The sequence below is a fragment of the Mastigoproctus giganteus genome, chromosome 11, assembly GCF_048544385.1.
Source record: "Mastigoproctus giganteus isolate SK-2022 chromosome 11, ASM4854438v1, whole genome shotgun sequence".
NCBI lineage: Eukaryota > Metazoa > Arthropoda > Arachnida > Uropygi > Thelyphonidae > Mastigoproctus > Mastigoproctus giganteus.
In genome coordinates this window covers 170,607,173-170,630,263 of record NC_143585.1, presented here as the reverse complement: position 1 = coordinate 170,630,263, position 23,091 = coordinate 170,607,173, and the positions used below count along the sequence as shown (strand labels likewise).

General features: G+C 36.9%; 1 protein-coding gene across 1 annotated transcript in view; it reads right to left on the bottom strand.

Moving 5' to 3' along the window:
- The window catches only part of LOC150078572 (protein tyrosine phosphatase domain-containing protein 1-like), a 274,976-nt gene that overhangs the window by 95,304 nt on the left and 156,581 nt on the right, over window positions 1–23,091 (bottom strand). Inside the window, exon 12 of the mRNA XM_090384615.1 lies at window positions 2,704–2,793. Coding sequence (XP_090240741.1) covers window positions 2,704–2,793 — 90 coding nt within the window. The remainder of the gene's footprint in view (window positions 1–2,703; window positions 2,794–23,091) is intronic.

Here is a 23,091-nt window from a genome sequence, read left to right as displayed (position 1 = left end):
TGGAGTCACTGATTAATAGTGATATTGCAGTTATACTGCAGTCACAGCTTGGATTTGTTAAGGGGTAATCTTGTTTGACCAATTTAATTGGACATTACGATACAGTAACAAAGGAACTTGATGCAAAAAATAATTTTGACATCACATATTAAATTTAAGAAAATTTTTTTTTCACACTGTTCCACAAAAAAGACTGCTGTGCAAATTGGAGCACTATGGCATTCAAGGTAGGTTATTGCTATGCATAAAGGGATGGTTGAGTGGGAGAAGACCAAGAATGGTTATTGAGCTTAATGTATGCAGGCTTAATGTTAACATTAGCATTAGCATTAGTAGAAGCATTTGATGCAAGAAAGCAAACTTATGCAGCATCAGCCAAAAAAAAAAAAAAAAAATAAATAAATAACAAATAACCACTTCCACTTCACCCCTCTGTTCGTTTGAAATACCTGTCCAGCTGAGCCTTAAACTTATTTAGGCTATCAACTTCCACGACAAGGGATGGAAGTCTGTTCCACCAACCAACCACCTGCTGGCTAAAGGCAAATTTCCTCACGTCTATCCTACATCTGTCTTTCCTCAATTTGAATTTATGCCCTCTCAGGTGATTATTCTGAGCAAGAGGAAGAATCCCATCAGCATTGAGCATGCTCAAACCATTCAAGGCTTTATACACCTCTATCAGATCACCTCACTGGTGCCTAGTCTCCAGACACTGTAATTTGCAAAACTTAAGCCTTTCTTCGTAAGAGCACCCCTTTGTTCCATTCACCAATCTTGTTGCCCTTCTCTGTACTCGTTCCAGCATCTCTACATCCTTCTTGAAATGAGGCCTCCAGGCCTGTACACAGTACTCTAGGTGTGACCTGACCATTGCCTTATACAAGGGAATAATCACCTCCTTATCCCTGCTAGAAAAATTCCTATATATCATCGACAATACACCATGAGCTACTCTTGCAGCCCGTCTGCACTGCTCAGAAAACTTCATATCTGCCTGCACAACTACCCCCAGGTCCCTTTCATTCTCTACCACTGTCAGTGTAGTACCACAGAGTTGATACGTTGCTCTGGGGTTTGCTGTTTCCCATATGTAGTACTTTACATTTGTCAATGTTAAACTTCATTTGCCACCTCTCAGCCCATCTGCTCAACCTTTCCAGATCCTGTTGCAGTAGCATAGTGTCAGTAGTGTCCTTGACAACCCTGCCAACCTTCGTATTGTCTGCAAACTTGGACATTAAGCTTGCAGATGATATGAAAGTTGGCAGGTTGTTTCATCTGCCTAATTTTTCTAGGTCCTGTTACAGTAATGTGCCTTGACTCCTGTCATTAACCACTGTGACAATCTTCATATCATTTGTAGGCTTAGACAATAAACTTGATGTATCTTCATCAATATCATTAATAAATATTGAAAATAGTAGGGGAAATCCAGCACTGAACCCTTAGGGCCTTCACTAATAACAGTAGTCCAAGAAGAGCAGTGCCTATTTATAACCATTCTCTGTCTTTTGCCACTCCACCATCACTTTATCTACAGCAGTTACTTTGTCCCTAATGCCACATTACTGCAACTGTACAACAGTTTTGTATGTAGAACAGTGTGAAAAGCTTTGCTGAAATCTAAATATATGATGTCAAAATTTATTTTTGCATCTAGTTCTTTTGTTATAACATCATAGTAGCTAATCAGATTGGTCAGATGAGATCTCCTCTTAAAAAGTCTATGCCTATGATCTCTGTATAACTGTAATCCTATCAAGATGGATCCTGCAGTAGTAGTTTTTGTTTGTTACAATTCTCAAAAACAATACAGTAATCCCTCACAAACCAATCTACCAACCATGGACTTGAGATAACAGTTTTCTCTTGGCACAATAAAATTGTACATTTTTTGTTTTTATATAATCCATGATCTAGTCCAGTCTCCTGAAACAAAAGAAAATGGGAATTATTGTTCTCATATCCTTCAGATACTGCAGAGGGATCAAATTTGTTTACTCGCTATCATCTCATCAGTACTGACAGTATCAATTTTTGTTTTTTTTATTTAGTTCGCAAACATATCTGCAGCCATGAGCTGATGTATTCTATAAAACTATAACCACCACCAGAACAAAAATTTTTTGCATCATATGCCTCAACTAATGCTAAATCTAACATTTGACTCCATTATGTACATATTTCCAATTCACATATAAACTAAATTATACCAATGTAGGTTTCAGTACATTATTATCTTCAAACAAAACTTCATTGTTTTTACATTGCATTAGTTGAAAATGAAATTTACTGTATCCCCCCCCCCCTATTTAATTGTGATAGTTACCAATTTTCTCCAATTTTTACACATATCTCCAATTTTCCACTAAACCGTAGTTTGTCTGTCTACACTTTTCGAGAATATATTCTCCATGGTTGGTAAGGAATTCCTGTATTAATTTCTTGAAAATACACATTAAAACTGGAGAATTCCTTTATTATTATTGAAAGATGAAAAACAAAAATGGTAAACAGATTAAAAATCTTTTGGCTATAAATTAAATGAATTAAAATTAATTAATTTAATTTATTAATTTTAAATTGTTAATTAATATCATTAATTTTAAAATAAATTAAAATAATTCATTTTAATTAAAATAAATTAACCTTAATTCAAAAATGATTGAATTAATCTTAACTAAAAATTAGATTACTTACACATTAGTATAGACAGTAAAAAGCGGTATAACAAACTGAGCAAACTGTTGGACGCTGTTGATCTGGTTTCTTGTTTGGATTGCACATGGCCTACAAAAAAAAAAAAAAAAACTAAGAGGTTATTATTTATTAGAAATTAACAGAGAAAATATGGCATTACTTTAATTTTTCTGTTATTTGGTAATACCAGTTCCCCCCTCTTTAGCAATTAACAATATTTAGATATAAAAGTGGACTGAGCAGAAACAAGAAATAGATAAATATTTTAAGAAGGAAACTTCATATATAGTTTATAGAAAAATTTGTTATCTTAATTAACAAAGTTTCTATTATCTTAGAAGCTAAGATATTAAAGTAGTCCACCACAGTTTCAACTAATCTAATATTCTGCAGATTTCTGACATTCCTTCTCTGACAATAAATTCTAACCACTTTCTAAACCAAAGGTATCTGAAAATAAAATAGGTAGTTGTAAAAAGGGCTTTTAATTCAAAAATGTAAAACATAGAAGGACTCTATTGGGCACCCATTTCACCTTCCAATAGCTGTTAGCCAGAATTTCCTCCATTCATTCTGAAAAGCAGAAGCCAGAGCTAGTCAGTAGGAAGGCCATTTTGGCCACAGCCTAATCCATAACTTTGATTCATCCCTCAGCTGTTATGTAAGGTTGGTTGTACTGGCTGGCTCAGAGCATGAACTACATGCTCTGAGCCAGCCAGTTCAACTTTTCAACATCAATGTTCTTATGGAGACATTAATAACTGTCCACTTAGCAGTTATTATACTATATGACCAAAGGTATTTGGATACACAAAAGGTAGTTGTAAAAAGGGGCTTTTAATTCAAAAAACTACTATACAGAAGAGCCACCTTTGACCTATATGGCACTAGTGTATGATGCTCACTGTATGACACAGAGTCTCTTGTGCTGATACTGACAGGACACAAGCCTAAACCAGATGAAAGAGCCCCAGGCCATCAGATCAACAACACTAAACTTCAGGTTGACACAATGCACTACACCAAAAAAAATGCTCTATGGACAATTCCACTCCCACACGTCTAGAGGAATGAAGTGTTGGGTAATGAGATTTGTCACTCCATAATACTTTCTTTCTAGAGTCCAATATTATGACTGTAATATTTGATGTCAGATATCACAGTCATGATACTGGACTTACAAACAGCTGCCCTACCTGAACCAAGGCTATCCAGCTCCTTGGTGGATGGCCCTGTGGCTTCTTGAACCTGTTACATGAGGTTTCTGCAGATGACAAGCACAAGGTGTGCCTTGTACCTGTCATCTGCAGAAAACTGTCATTTGTCCTCTTTATGGCATATCAATCACATTCCATGACATTATGAGATGACTGTGCCCTTTTTTTTTTAGTAATATCACTAAGTCTTCCATCTTTGAATACCAGTTGCCACAGTGGATTCTTGTCAAAATTATATGAATAGAAAGGTTCCTGCAGAATTCAGTCACTACGACTAGCTGAAAGTCTATTAGTGCTGACACATAATTCATACTGGTTTCCAACACTGCTGCACTTCTCATGCAAGAGTAACTTAACATAACCTAATAACATAACAGAGTAAGAACATAACATAACCTAAATCCAAGGATTCTCTCATTATAAGCTAAAGGTCTGTTTACATCTTTGCTGCTTCCTTCAATATAATTGGATGGATTCCATCAGTGAATGATGCTCTGTTCACTTTTAACTGTAATAACATTACTTCTAGTCCCTTCTCAGTTATCATAAAATCATTCATTTCCCAATTACTATTAGCTAGACAAAAAATAACCTCAATGTTAAAAACTTCCTCACATATGCATTTGAATTCAAAATATTTATTCAGGATCATTGATACTGCTGCCCACTTGATACACGTGCTAAGTGCATAAAGAAACTGAAGTCTTTATCTAAGATTGCAAAAAACAGTAACAAGAATTTCTTTGCTTATGCTAGTAAAGAGGAAGGAATTCTTGTAATCTGCCTGGGCATATTTGGTATATCTAGCTCTGTAACTTTATGACTGACTGATGATTCAGGTTTGTTAATAATTTCTAATTTCATGCATCTTTCATCTCTGCCACTAGGATCAACCATTCTTTTTTCATCCATTTTAGCCAATACCTTGAATAGCACCTTTTTTGTTGGTATTAAAAGCTGAGAAGCTTCCACGATAACTTCCTTACATATTCAGCATTTGTATTTGTTAAATTTATAATCTGGTCATAATGAAAAGCACTTACCATATTTCCCAAACAATAAAATGCACTGGATCATAAGATACACACACATCTTAGAAGGCTTGATTGATTTGATTTTATCACATTAGCAATTAAGGCTATATTACACCAAAACAAGACTGTAAAATGTATAAAAGGATATTAGTAAAGGACTAAAACTACAAATTAATAAGAGATGACACATAGTCACTGTCTGATAAAATCGGACTCCGTGTATAAGGTTCAGTCATATGGTTGAAGTGGTAAAAAATTTTTTTTACTAGTAAAATTACCAGTCAAATAAAATATGATGGTTTACTGACAGCGATAAGGTTGCAGATGATATGGCACTGGTCTGATTCTGAGGAAGGATTGCAAAAATTGGTTAACAGGCTAAAGTAAAGTTATTATTTGTTTGTGATGTGAATAAATATTGAGAACTTATGAGAGTGTAAAGAGAAAGGTGTGAATTAAATATTAAAATAAGAGAATAGAAAATAGAACAGGTGAACAAGTATGGGTATTTGGGAGGCCTAATGGTGGAAACTGAAAAATAGCAATGGTGTACTTATAAAGGCTTTTGGAAAACTGCACATGGAAAACTGCTGCACAAATTGGAGCAGTGTGGCATTGGAGGCAAATTGCTGCTATGGATAAAGGGGTGGTTGAGAAGGAGAAGACAGAGAGTGGTAATCAGTGGACACTGCTCATCGTGGACTAATATTATTAGTGGAGTCCCTCAGGGTTCAGTGTTGGGTCCATTATTGTTTTCTGTATTTATAAATGATATTGATGATGGTATATCAAGCTTAATGTCCAAGTTTGCAGATGATACAAAGGTTGGCAGGGTTGTTAAGGACACTGCTGATGCTATGCTGTTGCAACAAGATCTGGAAAGGTTCAGCAGATGGGCTGAGAGGGGGCAAATGAAGTTTAACATTGACAAATGTAAAATACTACATATAGGAAATAGCAACCCCAGAGCAATGTATCAACTCTGTGGTACTACACTGACAGTGGTAGAGAATAAAAAGGACATGGGGTAATTGTGCAGGCAGATATGAAGTTCTCTGAGCAGTGCAGACGGGCTGCAAGAGTAGCTCATGGTGCCTAGTCAATGATATATAGGAATTTTTCTAGCAGGGATAAGGAGGTGATTATTCCCTTGTATAAGGCAATGGTCAGGCCACACCTTGAGTACTGTATACAGGTCTGGAGGCCTCATTTCAAAAGGATGTAGAGCTGCTGGAACGAGTACAGAGAAGGGCAACAAGATTAGTGAATGGAACAAAGGGTTGCTCTTACGAAGAAAGGGTTAAATTTTGCAAATTACAGTGTCTGACAAATAGGCACCGGTGAGGTGATCTGATAGAGGTGTATAAAGCCTTGAATGGTTTGAGCATGCTCAATGCCAATGGGATTCTTCCTCTTGCTCATAATAATCACCTGAGAGGGCATAAATTCAAATTGAGGAAAGACAGTGTAGGATAGACGTGAGGAAATTTGCCTTTAGCCAGCAGGTGGTTGGTTGGTGGAACAGACTTCCATCCCTTGTCGTGAAAGTTGATAGCCTAAATAAATTTAAGGCTCAGCTGGACAGGTATTTCGAATGAACGGAGGGATGAAGTGGAAGTGGGGTTTTTTTTTTTTTTTTTTTTGGCTGATGCTGCATAAGCTTGCTTTCTTGCATCATATGCCTCTACTAATACTAATGCTAAACAGCAAAGAAGGCATAACTCAAATAGCAGAAGACTACTATAAAGAGTTATACAGGGAGCAAGGGAATGATGCCAGCAGTGGGGAAGACGGATTGCAAATTAGTAACACATACAACATACCTGATGAGGTCGAATATGGATTGAAGAAAATGAAGAATCAGAAAGCCTCGGGAAGATGAAAGTACTGTGGAGTTGTTAAAACTGGGAGGAAGAGACATGACACAAAAACTGGCAAGAATCTTCACAAAATGCATTAGGAAAGGTGTGATGCCTAAAGAGTGGAATAATGCAATCAGTTTTGCTGCAAAAGAAAGGAGATAAATCAGAAATTGGAAATTATAGACCAATTAGCTTGTTATCCCACAGCTACAAGTTGTTCACAAGGGTCATTACTAACAGATTAGAAAGAATACTTGATGAAAATCAACTGAAAGAGCAAGCTGGCTTTAGGACAGGATTCTCAACTATGGACCACCTTCACGTAATGTCACAGCTAATGGAGAAAGAAAATGAATATAAAACACCATTATGCCTGTCATTTGTGGATTTTAAAAAGGCATTTGACTCCATAAGCATAAGGCATTGTTTCGGACACTGGAAAGACAAGGCATAGATACCCCATATATTATGATGATTGAAGAAAATATGAGGATGCTACCTCCTTTATTAGACTAGACAGAGAGTAGTAAATTTAAAATTGAGAAAGGAGTTTGACAAGGAGACATAATATCTCCAAAGTTGTTTACTGCTGCCCTTGAGGAAGCTTTCAGAAGATGACATCATGCAGAAAGGAGTCAATGTGAATGGAGAGTACCTAAACCATTTACGATTTGCAGATGACATTGTGGTCATAAGCCACGATCCCAAAGAATTAAGAGAAAAATCTAAATCAGTTATGTAGACTTAGTAAAGAATTTTGGACTAAAGATGAATACGGCTAAAACAAAAGTAATGATGAACAAGTATGCTACAGAAAGGGATATAATGGTTGAAGGAGCAGTAATTGAAAAGGTGGAATCATATACTTAACAGGAACAAGTCATTAGTTGTAATAATGGTAAATGGCTGGAAGTCAACAGAAGAATAAATTTTGGAAGGATAGCATTCAGGAAATATAGTCATTTACTGAGGAGCAATATCCCAATTTGTCTGAAAAGTAAAATAATGAAACAGTGTATACTCCCCACCATGACTTATGGAAGTGAAACTTGGGCACTCACCAAAAGAATGGAAGAGAAGTTGAGAACTACACAGCGAAGAATGGAACAAATTATATTGTTAGACAAGAAGAGAATACAGTAAACCGCTGCTATTTGTGGGAGTTACGTTCCTGAGAAATGTCGCGAATACTGAAAACGTGAATACTGAGTTATGGCTCCCATAGTAATAAAGGGGTTCCGTTCCAAAGTACGAAATATATAAGAAAAACTAGTCTAAAATTTTGTCTATGCATGTATTATATGTACCTTCATAATATGACTATGTACATAGATAGTACATAGTGAAATGGCATCGAAATGAAAATAAGAAACAATTTAATATTAAATGTGATATTTATTAGAAATTTAAAACAAATCTTTCAAACCAGTGTTTTTGCTAGCTAAAAAACTTATCCCGCCAGTGCTATCACCAGTTTCGCTAAAGTGTTGATAAAGGAGTTTTGCCTTTTCGCGAATGATGAGTAAACTTAACGGACTTTTATTTTGAGTTCGGTCTTCTATCCACAGATTTAAAGCTTTTTCCATTTTTTCTAATTTAACATTACGAGTTACAGAGCAAATTTTTGAAGCAATTAGCGCATTTTCACGGACACTACGGCAGATTTTTTCTTCCCATTTTTTGATTGATCGTACCATTGACTTATTGATTTTATAATGTTTTGCCACTGAGGAGACACTTTCACCAATAGAAATTTTGTCTAATAACTCAATTGTATTTGCTAATGTCATCACCTTCTTTGATATTTTCACATTTCTCTTGTTATTCGTAGCCATATTTTTGTACGGGTTAGAAAGAACTTGTCCACAATAAAGTCACTTTCTTCCATTAACACACTCAAAAAAGTCTGTTTTAAACTGCAAAATGGTAGATTTATCACTTTTGTAAGCACATCAATTTATAAGCATATAAATTAAAAGCAAACGACGAAACCTTCCACGACAAGCGCATAACACATACTGAACAATTATTAGCGAGAAACATCCACGTTCACGATTTTGTCACCCCCCACTGAGTGCTGTTTTGACTGAGAAAGATAATTTTAGCCACGCCCATGTTTTTTTATGGTGGAAAATATTCACGGCGCTTTAAAATTCACATTTTTTTAGGTTTCATTTTATATTAAATCAGCGACCGCGAATAGAGATACTGCGGGGGGGGGGGTTACTGTATACTGTTAGATAAGAAGAGAAACACATGGATTAGGCAGCAAACTCAAGTATAGGACATTCTTATCAAAACTAAAGAACTAAAATGGTGTTGGGCAGGACACAGCTCAAAGACATGATGATGACAGATGGACCAAGAAAATAACAGAATTGTACCCAAGAGGAGCTAGAAGAAAACCTAGAAGACAACAATAGAGATGGACAGATGAAATTCATGAGTGTGTGGGAAGTAAATGGATGGACATTGCACAAAACAGAAAGAAATGGAAAATTGGTGGAGAGGCCTTCATCGTGCAGTGGATCGAAAATTGCTGATGATGATGAATGGTGGAAGAAGCAGAGTAATATGGGAAAAAAAAGTATAAGAACAGCAGTGGGTAAAAAAGCTGCTGGGAAGCGAAGATGAATATTATGTGAGAGATTAGAAATTAGTTTAAAGAAAAGATTGGTATGAATCTGGTATTTTATGGAGCAAAGATACAGACACTGAGAATGGAAGATATTAGAAGATGGGAAAATTTGAGGTGTGGGTGTGGGGGAGGATGGAAAAGATAAAGTAGGTTGATAATGTGATAAATCATTTTATCAACATATTGGATATGGGTTGCAAGGTGAGGGATTAATGAAGGATGTGATGGACTGCAAAGATGAGGGGAAAGAGGCCCGAGGAAGTTTGAAGAAAACTAATATATATAAACTGAGGGAAATGGTGGATATGGGGACATAAGAGAAGGACTGATGATAGGGAGATATGGAGAAGTAGATGAGTAGATGTACCTGTTTTTGGCATAATGCCAATGATAATAGTATATATATATGTAAAATAGATTGGACAGTTAAAATGGTGCCGCAAAAAACTAGCACATAGGAGGGTCATGAGCTCTCAGCAGAAAAGAATGTGTGAGGTAAATATATCTTATGCAGAGCCAAGCAAGAACTTCCTTTTTATAATTTCTAAGAACACTACCATATTTTGCTTACACCAGATTACTACCATATTTTGATTACAATATATTGATTAAACTGCTATATTCTGATTACAAATTGATCTGATATAATTAGTTGAATTCCCAATGGCAGAATTGCCGCAATTCTGCCATTGGGAATTTAGCATAAGATATATTTGCCTATAGCCTGTATAAACGACTGACAGGCCAAATTTGTTATCATTGAAAAAGGGAATTGCTGATCTGGCAGCAGTAGCTGCCAAATAAATTTCCCAAACCCCCAACATGACTAGGGATCTAGCAAAAGCATGTAAAATTCAAGTTTCATCATCCATTGAAACAAGAACAAGAACCAGTGAGCTGAATATCACATCACCGATAAAGCCTGTAATTCATTAAAGCATCTGTGTAGGTAATACTGAACACTAATGGTATTGGCAGGTTCTTATGTGATTCAAGATTTAATGTATGGCATGCAATGCTGCAGTATATATGCTGCATTCCATGGGGAACCTGATCAGATATAGGTATCTAAAAAGACAGCAGCAGATCCTACAAATAACTACTTAAAGACATCTGTATAAATCAGCAAGGAGTCAGAATATTCTGCTCATATTCACTGTAACTTGCAATTTTGTTCAGCACAATATTCATTGGGCTGAATGGAGTTGCAAGCCAACAGAAAGTAGAGTATCAGACTTCCCCCATTTCTGCAAAGAGAACTTATGTGAGCAAGCCAGGCTAGAAGGGAGTGCCTTGGTGACAGCAACTTGTCTTCTGTAAAACATAAATCTATGTGTAGCTCCCAGATGCAAATACTGAATTGGCATTTGGCAGTCTGATGGACATTATACAAATTTTCCCATCACGGGTTGAAAATGGCTGGCTGTGTTGGCTGGTCTGGCATGGAATTCAGTTTGAAAGGGTAATGGAGGGATAATTCCTTCTCTTATAGCAACATATTTGATTCCACACAGACTCTGGACAAATGTTCAAAGTGCTCCAGTACCAATATGGATAGCACAATAGTAAATGGGATTCAGTCATTGATTGCAGTTATGGGTGGATCAACATTTTGAGCAGATGCATATACTTAAGACTAAGATCCACAATCTAATTTGGATTGCACAAAGCAAACAATAAAGGTACAATACGGTCATAAGGTGATATCAGAGTTCCCTTAGTTCTTCTTTCTTTAGAATCGGTGGAGGCTATGAACTGTGCATCATGAATTTTGAGCTCATGGAAAAATTTTCTAATGTTTTTACTTAATTAAAACAGCAAATTGTGTTAAATTAACAGTTTTAACATTCTAGTCACATCCATTAGCTTACTTTTAAATTTAGATAGGGATTTAAAATAAATAAAAAAAATAAATCTGCAGCCATTATCAATCCACTGCAGGATGGAGGCCTCCTCAACAATTCATGTTGTGGAAAATGGACCATAATCTGCCATGCTGTTCCAGTGCAGGTTAGCATATTGACTGTATCTAGCAATTAGGGGTTTGAACCCCGGACTACTCAAAGAGCGTGTGCTCCCGCTCCTGACCACTCGGCTACAGAGGCCTTATTTATAGGGATTTAATAGTATATAACAGAGCTATGATGCTCAATACATTCTACGTTGATTTCAATATTTGTAGAAGAATAAGAGAAATTTACCTCAATATGATACAGATATTAACCAGAAGATTCTTAAACAGGGGTCACCCCCTTGTTACAATAAACTGAAATTAGGGTACAAGCTAAGGATAGGATACAAAAAACTACACCAACCAACAATAGTACATCAAAAAATACTTTATTTCTGTCCCATACGTTGAACAGTGGCACAAGCAGCTTAACAGATTCTTTAAAGATACTGAATTTAAGATTGTTGCCAGACCAATACAGAAATTACACACTATACTGAACAATCACTCAGTCCTTTCCTCTTTTGCAACACAAATAAATGACCTGGTATACAACATTTCTTGTAGTGATTACAACTCATCGTACCAAGGCTCAACACGATTTCCGCTGAATGTTCAAGTAAAACAGCATGCATCCTCAGTTCGTGATTCTTGTTCAGCAGTGTCAGAATTAGCCTTTCATGCTGTTAACGAAAACTGTACATTTTTATTTAACAAGGCCAAAATACTTAGTGTAATTATATGAGACTATTAATTGCAGAAACCATCGAAATTAAATTACATGAGAATTCTATTAACATTTGCTGTCCATCTAATATCAGATTCATTTTACATGCATGTATGAAGACAAATAATCTCTCTATTTATGATTCAAGTTCACACATACTCAGTAATTTCCATTCCTGTGATCACGACACAAGGTGGAAAAGCTCTGTCAGCTTCAGGAAGGAAAATCGTTTTTCAAAATTTATGTTAAATTTTAAAATTAATTTTTAAATTGTTTTTTAAATTTTTTATTAATTTTTAAATTGTTTTTTGAATTGTTTTAAATTGATTTTTTACCGTAATCGACATTAATCATTCTGCATTAATTTTTTTTATTTGTTTTAATTTCTGGAGAGTATCATACGGAAGTGTTCTACGTATCATATTGAGGTAAATTTCTCTTATTCTTCTACAAATTATAGGGATTTAATAAGTTACAACTTAATGGTAGAGCCTTTGTAGCTATGATTTTGGTGCAAATATCATATCTCATAATTAGTAACTTGGAGTGTAGCAAATGTAGTGGTAAGTGTAGTATTTTAATTTTAGTAAATAAGTAGCTCGAAGGTTCTAATCACATAGGCTAGCATGCATTTTTTTGTTTTTAGCTAAGAAATTAGAAACGCAATAGCATTACTTAAATAGCATTAGCATGCTACATAAAAAATAGCATTAGCAGGCTACATAAAATATGTGGTAATAGCGTGTGTTATACTCTTACCTTCTTAGTTCAGTGGTAATTGTAAATCTTAAATTAAATTTAGACTAGAATCATGCCTCAAACAAGAACAGCTTGGCAAAAAGCTCAAAGAGGCAGGAATGCCTTAGCTTGGAAGAGAACCACTGACAACAGTTCTCTTGTGAATCACAGCTACACTCATTGTTACTGTCAACGTGGCCTTTTTTTGGCTGAATCATCTACAGTGGGACATGATACAGCCAAGGTCTTTTGTGTGTTTTCATTGTAGAAGTGTTAGGATCTTAATCACAAAATCAGCATTCTGATGGGCTTATATGAGGGTGTGAGGAGAGCATCATACCTTTAATACCCTCAAGGGCAGATTCCCTTGAAGGTATTAAAAAGATAGGTCCTTCAAGCACCCAGTCACCCAACACACACTGGAAACTAGTCCATGAAACACAAGACATGGCAGAGTGCACTGATCCCACAGCAGACAGCTGTTATCAGTGACTCTATAGTCAGAAAGTGAGAAATATGCATTTAAAAAGAACAGATGGAATAGAAACAGAGTGTGCCTGCCTGGGCCAGAAAGATGATAACATAGGGCAGCTATCATCTTTTAAGGGTACAAAAGTGATATTGTTGTATACATTGGCACCAACAATATTCAGAGTGGCAGAACTGAGCATTTATTCAACAAGTACAGGCAATGTTTAAAAAAGTCACAAGATATCACTGAAATTGAAAGTGCCCGTGATTCTGCACACATACAATAGGAGAGTGAGAGAACATGATGAGAGCTTTGTCAATCAATTCAGCCTGTGGAAAGCCTGTGCAAGCTTATGGAGTAGAATTTTTCTCATTATGGTCTGTGTTTATTGACAGGAAATATAATTTAAGTGTATCCCTGTTTTTACAGGGATACACTTAAATAAAAGAGATGCAAGAATATTTGCTGATGCTATTGAGACAGCATTAAATAGGTAAGAAAAACCACTAGCTCAGAGGGATACACAGGTGAATAGTTTAAGAGCAGCTGCAGGCAGAGAGGTGTAACTGATTCTTGCATTGCATCTATTGGAAAGCAAGGAGTGTCAAGAATTTCAAGGACTGCTGGTGGTTCTCATGGAAAATCAAATATATATGGGCTGTTTTAGGGTTACTATCAGTAGAAGCATGTACACTAATGCCAGGAGCATAATGAATAAATTTGATGAATTTGAAATACTGGTTAGGTCATGTATTGAGTGACATCACATCACCAGAGACATGGTGTCACAAAATAACAGATGCAGAATTTGAATATGGGAAGCATTCAGGGATGTTATCGTAGAAGCTAATAAGATTTTTATACCAACTAAAAGATACTGTTCAAGGTCCAGACATAAATGGATTTCAGAAGTACTGATGAGACTCGCAGTAGAACATTAGAATTAGCGGTGAAGGTAAAGAAAGCCTGCACGAGAAGCACACAAATGTTCGATGAAATTTACCGGAAAAAGTACTTTGCCGTAACGGCATTTGTATTGTTGCTGGCTCAGTAAACATACAGTGGGTGTTATCAGTCAGAAGTAGAAATTGAAACCCTCCTGAAGTGGAGGGGATAACCTCCTTTTTTCTTTATAATCACTGCTGGACTAGTGGATAAATTGTTTATTAAGAAAAAAAAAAAAAAAAGGCAAAGGAAGCCCACACGAGAAGCACGGCAAACTTTGAAAATGTTTACTGGTGAAACTACGTTACGAACATATTTTATGACGCCAGAACTTTCAATATGACTCTGTTTGTGATTCAATTAGGGATTCTAAAGAAAAAAGGTCAGGTTACCCCCCCCCCCACACTTCGGGAGGGTTTCAAGCTCATGTGGGATTCAACTTCTACTCTAGACCGATAACACCCACCGTCTGTTTATCAAGTGAGCAATAATACAAATGCCGTTATGGCAAAGTACTTTTACCGGTAAATTTCATCGAACTTTTGCATGCTTCTCATGCAGGCTTTCTTTACCTTAGCCGAATTAGCACTGGTAGTGGCATATGATGCAAGAAAGGAAGCTTACACAGCATCAGCCAAAAAAAAAAAAAAACAAACCCATTCCCATTTCAAATATCTATTTGTTCCAAAAGTTTGTCAAGTTCTTCCTTGAATATATTTAAGCTATCAACTTCCACAACAACAGATGGAAGTTTCTTCCAACAATCAACCACCCAATGGATAAAGACAAATTTCCACACATTTGTTCTACAACTGTCTATCCTCAATTTGAATTTATGCCCCCTCAAGTGCATAATCTGAGCAAAGAAGAAGAATCCCATCAGCACTGAGCTTGTGCAAATCATTCAATGCATTATATACAGTAAATTGTAATTATATACTGTATATTATATACAGTCTGCTGATGAGGCTAGTAGGGGCCAGATGTGTTCAAAGCCGCTAAGTGGATTTTTCTTATTTATTGATTTGAAATTATTGTTTTCTAAAACTTTTGATTTAAATTTAGCAGTATAGCATTATTTTGGGATTTTCTGATTAATTTGGTGTATTTATTCTTTACTCGGCCTTGCAATTGCATAAAAGTATCGGTAAGAGTATACACGTGTTACAAGTCGCGACTCCGCTAAACGAGAAGTTTTTTTTTAGCCATATTTAGCTGCTTATTGAATATTTTTTACATCAAATTATTTTTTGTAAGTAGCTTATAGACCTAGTAAAGATCGTTAGTTTATTCTGAATTGAGACAGCGAGATTTGAAAGTTAATTAATACTTAAGTGTCCATAGATTACCGTTCGTAACTTCCGCCTTTGTCTTACGATCATCATATATCGAACCTAGATAGCGTTAGTATAGTATAGGTTATAATATTTTCAGTGATCGGTAAAATCTATTAAACTTCTTGAACTTCGTTGGCATTTAAATTGTACTTTTAACTAAATACATATACCGACTTAGATTACAAACGTAACATAATTAATTAATACATAACTGATATGGAAGTTATATAAAGGGAACTCGGAGATAATTAATATTTGACACTAAAAATATATATATCCCGTTATAACTGTGTTAGGAGATAATATAGGGTTATAAACTGAAATTTAAATTTTATTTAAATTAAAAGAAACATGACTCAGACCAGAGCAGCAAAACAAAAGGCTCAAGCTAATGGAAGTGCTGTGGCTCAGAGGAGAACTGAGGGGAGCAGTTGCCTTCTGAATCACAGCCTTCTAAAATGCACAGCTTGCATGATGTTTGTGGAGCATTCAGGTACGGGACATGATATTGCCATGGGGGATGTCTTTGTGTGTGCGCGCGATGCAAGGAGTGTATCGAAATCAGGCAACAACTCAGCGTTCTTATGGGCCTATATGAGAGCTTGAAGGACAGGGTGGATGCCCTCGAAGGAACTAAATTGAGGGGCCCATCAAGCTCTCAGCTGCCCACATCAACGCCAGAGCTTGCACTTGGTCATCGCGCAACACAGCGGCAACCCCCAAGGCAGAATGCGCTGGTCCCAAAGGAACTAGTAGTTGTTGGTGACTCTATTGTCAGGGAAACGGGGAACATGCTTTGTAAAAAGGATAGGTGGAACAGGACCAGGGCATGTCTGCCAGGGGCAAAGGTTGGTGACGTTGTAGAGCAGATATCATCTTTTAAGGGCACAAAAGGTGATATAGTTGTACACGTTGGCACTAATGATATCAATAGTAGGAGACCAGCAGAATTGCTTAACAAGTACAGGTCACTGTTGAAAAAAAGCCGTGAAATAGGGTTGAATTTGAAAGTGTCTGAAATTCTGCCCAGACACAATAGGAGGGAGTATATGATGAGAGCCTTGTCAATCAATTCGGCCCTGGAAAGATTGTGCAAGGCTCAAGGGGTAGAATTTTTCAGCCTAGACTGTACTTGTTAACAGGAGAGATTGCTTCTACAGGGATGGGATACACTTAAATAGAAAGGGTGCAAGAATATTTGCTGATGTTATCGAGGCAGTGTTAGGTGGGTCGGAAAACTGCTAGCTTGGGGGGAGACAAAGACGAATAGATTAACAGTAGCCACTGGCAGAGGTGAAAGAGATTCTTGCACTGCTTCTATTGGAATGAGCAGAAGCCTGAAAAACAAGATGCAGGATATTTCAGAGACTGCCGGGAGTCATTGCGGTACAAGTAAACACATGTGTTGTGTTAGGGTAGCTAAGAATAGAAATAGGTGCATGTATACTTGCGTGTACACCAATGCTAGGAGTTTAGTAAATAAATTTGATGAATTTGAGGTATTGCTCAAAACATCAAAGGCAGATATTGATGGGATATCAGAGACGTAGTGTCACACAGATATAAGGAATGCAGAACTGGAATTTGGGGAGTACAATGTCTACAGAAAAGATAGACTGGATAGGAAGGGAGGAGGGGTTATGCTATTAGTTAAGAAATACATAAAATCCAAGGAAGTGAAGCTAGTGGACATCGCTGGACAGTTCAGTGTCGAGTCAGTTATGTGTGACATAAGCATTGGAAGATCAAAATTGAGAGTAGGAGTGTGCTATAGGCCTAATGACTCTGATGAGTATAATAAGATACTGTACAGGGAAACAGAGTGGGCCAGTAAATCAGAGAGTCTTATAATGGGAGATTTTAATTTCCCAGATATTGACTGGAATTTGGGGGCTGGTCACTCACACACTAGCAAGGCTTTTGTGGATTTATTGGATGATTGTTTTCTACATCAGCATGTTCAGGAGGCAACTAGAGGGAAGAATACTCTTGATTTGATTATCAGCAGTGATTCTTCATGCATTAAGAATCTGCAGATAAATGAACCACTAGGTGGCAGTGATCACAGTGTGCTGAAGTGGGATTTACTCAAAGAGGAAACTACCATTAGGGGTAAAGGGAAGGGTTATTGCTTTCGTAAAGGCGATGGACTGAGACAGTATTTAAATTCTATACAGTGGGACCAACTGATGATGTTACCAACAGCAAATGCAAAATGGGAAGCTTTCAAAGAACTTATCTTGGAAGCTACTAGGCTATACATACCAACTAAGAAATATTGTTCAAGGTTTAGGCCTAAATGGATGTCAGATGAACTGATGAGGCATATGGCAGAGAAGAAACATGCATGGGATACATACAAATTAACACATGACACAGAAGCCTACGATAGATACAAGTTGATCTGTAACCAAGTTACAAAGGAGGCAGACGAGTTAGGCAGGCAAAGGCAGATTACTAGAAATATTTGGCAAGGGATGCAAAGAAAAACAGCAAAGAGTTCTTTACTTATGTAAACTCTAGAAGGAAGGGGATGAATCAGATTGGTCCACTTGATATCGATGGGTCAACTGTTGATGATCCTGCTCAGGTAGCTAACAAACTAAATGAATATTTTGCATCGACATTCACACATGAGGAGTTATTTAGTGAGGGGAAAGCCAGAGGTGTATTCAACTCTAGCAGTAAGCTAGAGAATCTTGTAATAACTGAGAGTAAAGTGGAGGAGAAATTGTTGATAGATAAACACAAGAAAGGCACCCGGGGTTGGTGGGATCTATCCAGTTATATTAAAGGAAGCAGCAAAGGAAGTAAGCAAATCCTTAGCCATAATTATGTTTGTTTGTTTGTTATTTGGTTTTTTTTTAGGAGCATTAGCAACTAAGGCCATATTGCTCCGGGATATGCGGTGGTCATTCCCTGACCTTTCCGCATTCTCCGTATTTGGTGGTGACGGGCTCGAACCCCGGTCTAATCAAGAAGCGTGTGCTATGCACTGCCGCTTCTTCCCACCTGGCTACGGAGGCGCCTGCCATAATTATGAGAGCTTCCTTGGACTCAGGGGAGGTACCCACAGACTGGAGATGTGCAAATGTCAGCCCAATTCACAAAGGAGGATCAAAGGCTGACAAAAGTAATTATAGACCTGTGAGTTTAACTTCTGTTCCAGGAAAATTAATGGAGGCACTAGTTAAAGAAGCACTGCAGGATCATCTAGACAAGACTTCAGTTATAGCTCGGACACAGCATGGTTTTGTTAAGGGGAAGTCTTGCCTGACCAATTTGATTGGATACTATGATGCAGTCACAAAGGAACTGGATGCAGGGAATAACTTGGATATTATATACTTGGATCTTAGAAAGGCTTTTGATACTGTTGCACATGGAAGACTGCTGCACAAATTGGAGCAGTGTGGCATTGGAGGCAAATTGCTGCTGTTGATAAAGGGGTGGCTGAGGGGAAGAAGACAGAGAGTGGTAATCAATGGACACTGCTCGTTGTGGACTAATGTTATTAGTGGAGTCACTCAAGGCTCAGTGTTGGGTCCATTATTGTTTTCTGTATTCATAAATGATATTGATGAGGGTATATCAATCTTAATGTCGAAGTTTGCAGACGACACAAAGGTTGGCAGGGTTGTCAAGGACACTACTGACACTATTCTGCTGCAACAGGATCTGGAAAGGTTGAACAGATGGGCTGAGAGGTGGCAAATGAAGTTTAACATTGACAAATGTAAAGTACTACACATGGGAAACAGCAACCCCAGAGCAACGTATCAACTCTGTGGTACTACACTGACAGTGGTAGAGAATGAAAGGGACCTGGGGGTGGTTGTGCAGGCAAATATGAAGTTCTCTGAGCAGTGCAGATGGGCTGCAAGAGTAGCTCAATGTGTATTGTCAATGGTATATAGGAATTTTTCTAGCAGGGATAAGGAGGTGATTATTCCCTTGTATAAGGCAATGGTCAGGCCACACCTAGAGTACTGTATACAGGTTTGGAGGCCTCATTTCAAGAAGGATGTAGAGCTGCTGGATCGAGTACAGAAAAGGGCAACAAGATTAGTGAATGGAACAAAGGTGTGCTCTTATGAAGAAAGGCTTAAGTTTTGCAAATTACTGTGTCTGGAGACTAGGCACCAGCGAGGTGATCTGATAGAGGTGTATAAAGCCTTGAATGGTTTGAGCATGCTCAATGCTGATGGAATTCTTCCTCTCGCTCAGAATAATCACCTGAGAGGGCATAAATTCAAATTGAGGAAAGACAGATGCAGGATAGACGTGCGGAAATTTGCCTTTAGCCACAGGGTGGTTGGTTGGTGGAACTGACTTCCATCCCTTGTCGTGGAAGTTGATAGCCTAAATAAGTTTAAGGCTCAGCTGGACAGATATTTTGAACGAACAGAGGGGTGAAGTGGAAGTGGTTTTTTTTTTTTTTTTTTTTTGGCTGATGCTGCATAAGCTTGCTTTCTTGCATCAAATGCCTCTACTAATGCTAATGCTAAGTTATAGTGAGAAATTTCGAAGAACCAGTTCAAATCAATAAAATGCATCACACTTTTATCATTTACTAGAATCACATTTAAGATTATAAGAATCAATTTTGAATGCCTCTGTGATATTTTTCCAATGCACATTTCTGGAGGTCACATTTATAGAATTCTCAAACATAAAACAATAAAAACAATTTGCAGTTTCTGGTTTATGGAGCTTTTCTGTTAATGCAATTCTGTTAGTAAACTCAATCTTATTGCATTTGCAATAATACTTATAGCTGGAATTCTGTGTTTTCATGTTATGGTGAAATGTGCCTCCCTTTCACTGAAATCTGCTCTTCATTTCTATATCTAAACTTCGTCTCACTTGCGTATGTTGTTAGTCCAATTTGTGCGTGTGTGCTTTTTTATTGATTGATGCTTATCTTTTTTACAGTGTTTTAAATTTTACTATACAAAAAAAAAAAAAAAAAAAACATCAGTGAACAGCAAGAGAATGAATTTCAGTGTAAAAGATAAGTTATGAATTATAGAAATGTAAGATAAATTAAACTTAGGAATACGTCTCAAAAGGAAATGGCAGAAAAATTAGTAGTGCCTCAGTCATCTTTATCAAAATTGTTAAAATCATGTCACACATTAAACACTAATACGATTAGTGAAATCAGAAAATGGAAGCATGAAGGGAAATGCCAAACAGTAGATGAAACTCTGTTCATTTGGTTCAAACAGGCCAGCTCATTTAATGCACCAATCAATCATAGCATTCTTCTTCAAAAAGCTGAAAAACTACATGAAGCATTTAAGATGACGGACGGATGGCTGACAAGATGGAAGAAGAGGCATGATATTGTTTACAAAAATCTTCAGGGAGGAAAAACAGGATTCCGGTGGTTCTGCAGCTGACATCTGGTTGAAAACCTCTTGGCAAGCTGTGTTAAGTACTTCTTGTCTACATCTTGTAGACATTTTTAATACAGATGAAACAGAGTTGTACTGCAGGGCTACCCCAGACCATCGCATAATTTTTAAAAATTCCTCTGCATCTGCAGGAAAGAAGATCAAGGACAAACTTACAGTTCTTTTAACAAGAAATCAATGTTTTAAAGGGGTAAGACAGTTGCCTGTTGAATATGCCAATAATGCCAATGCTTAGATGATAGCTTCTTTATTTGAAGATTATCTTCATAAATGGAATTTGCAATTGGATAAGAAAAACAAAAAAATTGCATTGGTTTTGGACAACTGCCCAGCTCATTCAAAGTTGACTTTCAAAAACATTGAATTAGCTTTTCTACCTTTGAATACCATGTTACTGATTCAACCTCTCGACCAGGGAATAATAAACACCTTTAAGACCTTTTATAGATTAGATATGAGGCAAAGAATCATCCAGTCTATAGATGAAGGTTTGAGAACATCATCCAATATCGCAAAGCAGATAACTGTTCTAGATTCACTTCATATGACAATGAGTGCTTGGAATGAGGTTTCTGAAACCTGCATTAGCAACTGTTTCAAAAAATGTGGACTATTTATTCATGATGGTCAACTAAGTCACGATACTGTTCATGTTGAAAAGCCTTAAGACATGGGTGAACAGGAGTTTAATGATGGGTGGACATAGAATGTGATCTACAAGTTATACAACTTTAACAGATGAAGAAATTGCCCAGTGTGCTACTGATAATTTCGCCAAGGAAGAGGAGAAAAATGAAAATGAACCTGAAGAAATTCCAGTTACAGACTGGCAAACTCATGAAGCTATAGCTGTCCTGAGGAGAGAGTTGGAAGAAACTGATGCAAATGATTGTGAATATAGACTGTTATACAACACTGAAAAATCTATAAATATACTTTGTTGAGATAATTTAAAGCAATCTAAAATAAGCAACTTTTTAAATTATAATCATATTACAAAGTGTTAAGTATAATTAATATGAATATTAATTAAGATATGTATGGAAATATAAAAATATTTTTATTTTGCTAACTTGTGGATATTCTTCCAATTTTCAGGTATCATTTAATTGGTAATAAACCTTTGGTAATAAAGTATAAATTTTTGCTTTATATGTAGAATAAATGTGCAGAAGTTTGCCTTTAGCCAGCAGGTACTTGATTTTTTTTTAATGAAAACCCAAAACACGAGAGGTATTAGAACCTATAGTACTTATTACCATGCATGGGTTGGAGGTTGAGAAGATGAAAGAAGATATTTGTTGACATTAGATTTGAACTTCTGCAGACAGTAATTTTCAGGAAAGACATAGGAAGGAAGGTTGTTCCAGAAAAGGGCAGTTGAATGAATAAATGAGGAAGACAAAAAGTTGGTTTTGTGAGTTTGGAGTTGGACAGTAAATGGATGTCGGCTGGTGGCGGCACATGCTCAGACTGTTTTGAAAGAGAGCAGGAATTATAGAAGCCAATTCAGAAGAACAGTGCCCATTAAAGTATCTGTAAAAAAAGGCATGCGGCAGAGACAATACGTCTAGGAGAGAGGAGAGACTGTTAGAGATGAGTCATTAATTAACCTAAGTGCCCTCTTCTGAATAGAATCTAGAAGACTGAGGAGAGGTTTTGGGGTGCACACACCAGATATGAGAACAATATTCCATGGTAGGGCCGATCTCTGATTTGTACAGTGAACAGCTGTTTGGAAGAAAAGTAATGCCAAGAGCGAAAGAGAAAAACAAGTTTTTTAGATGAAAAGGAAGCAATATTTGTAAATATGCTTGTGCCAAGAGATATTAGAAGTCAGTGTAATCCCTCAAAGAGATATATCATCTTACCTAGAAATCGGAGTGTCACCAAAGATAAGCAAAAGATGCAGAAGAATCCTTTTTGTGAGATATAAGGCAGGACTGAGTTTTAGAAGGATTGAAGTCAACTAAGTTGTCTTTGCCCCACTGGAGAATTATCTGAGATTGGCATTAAAGAAATTGGTAGCAGATATTCGAGAAGTTGA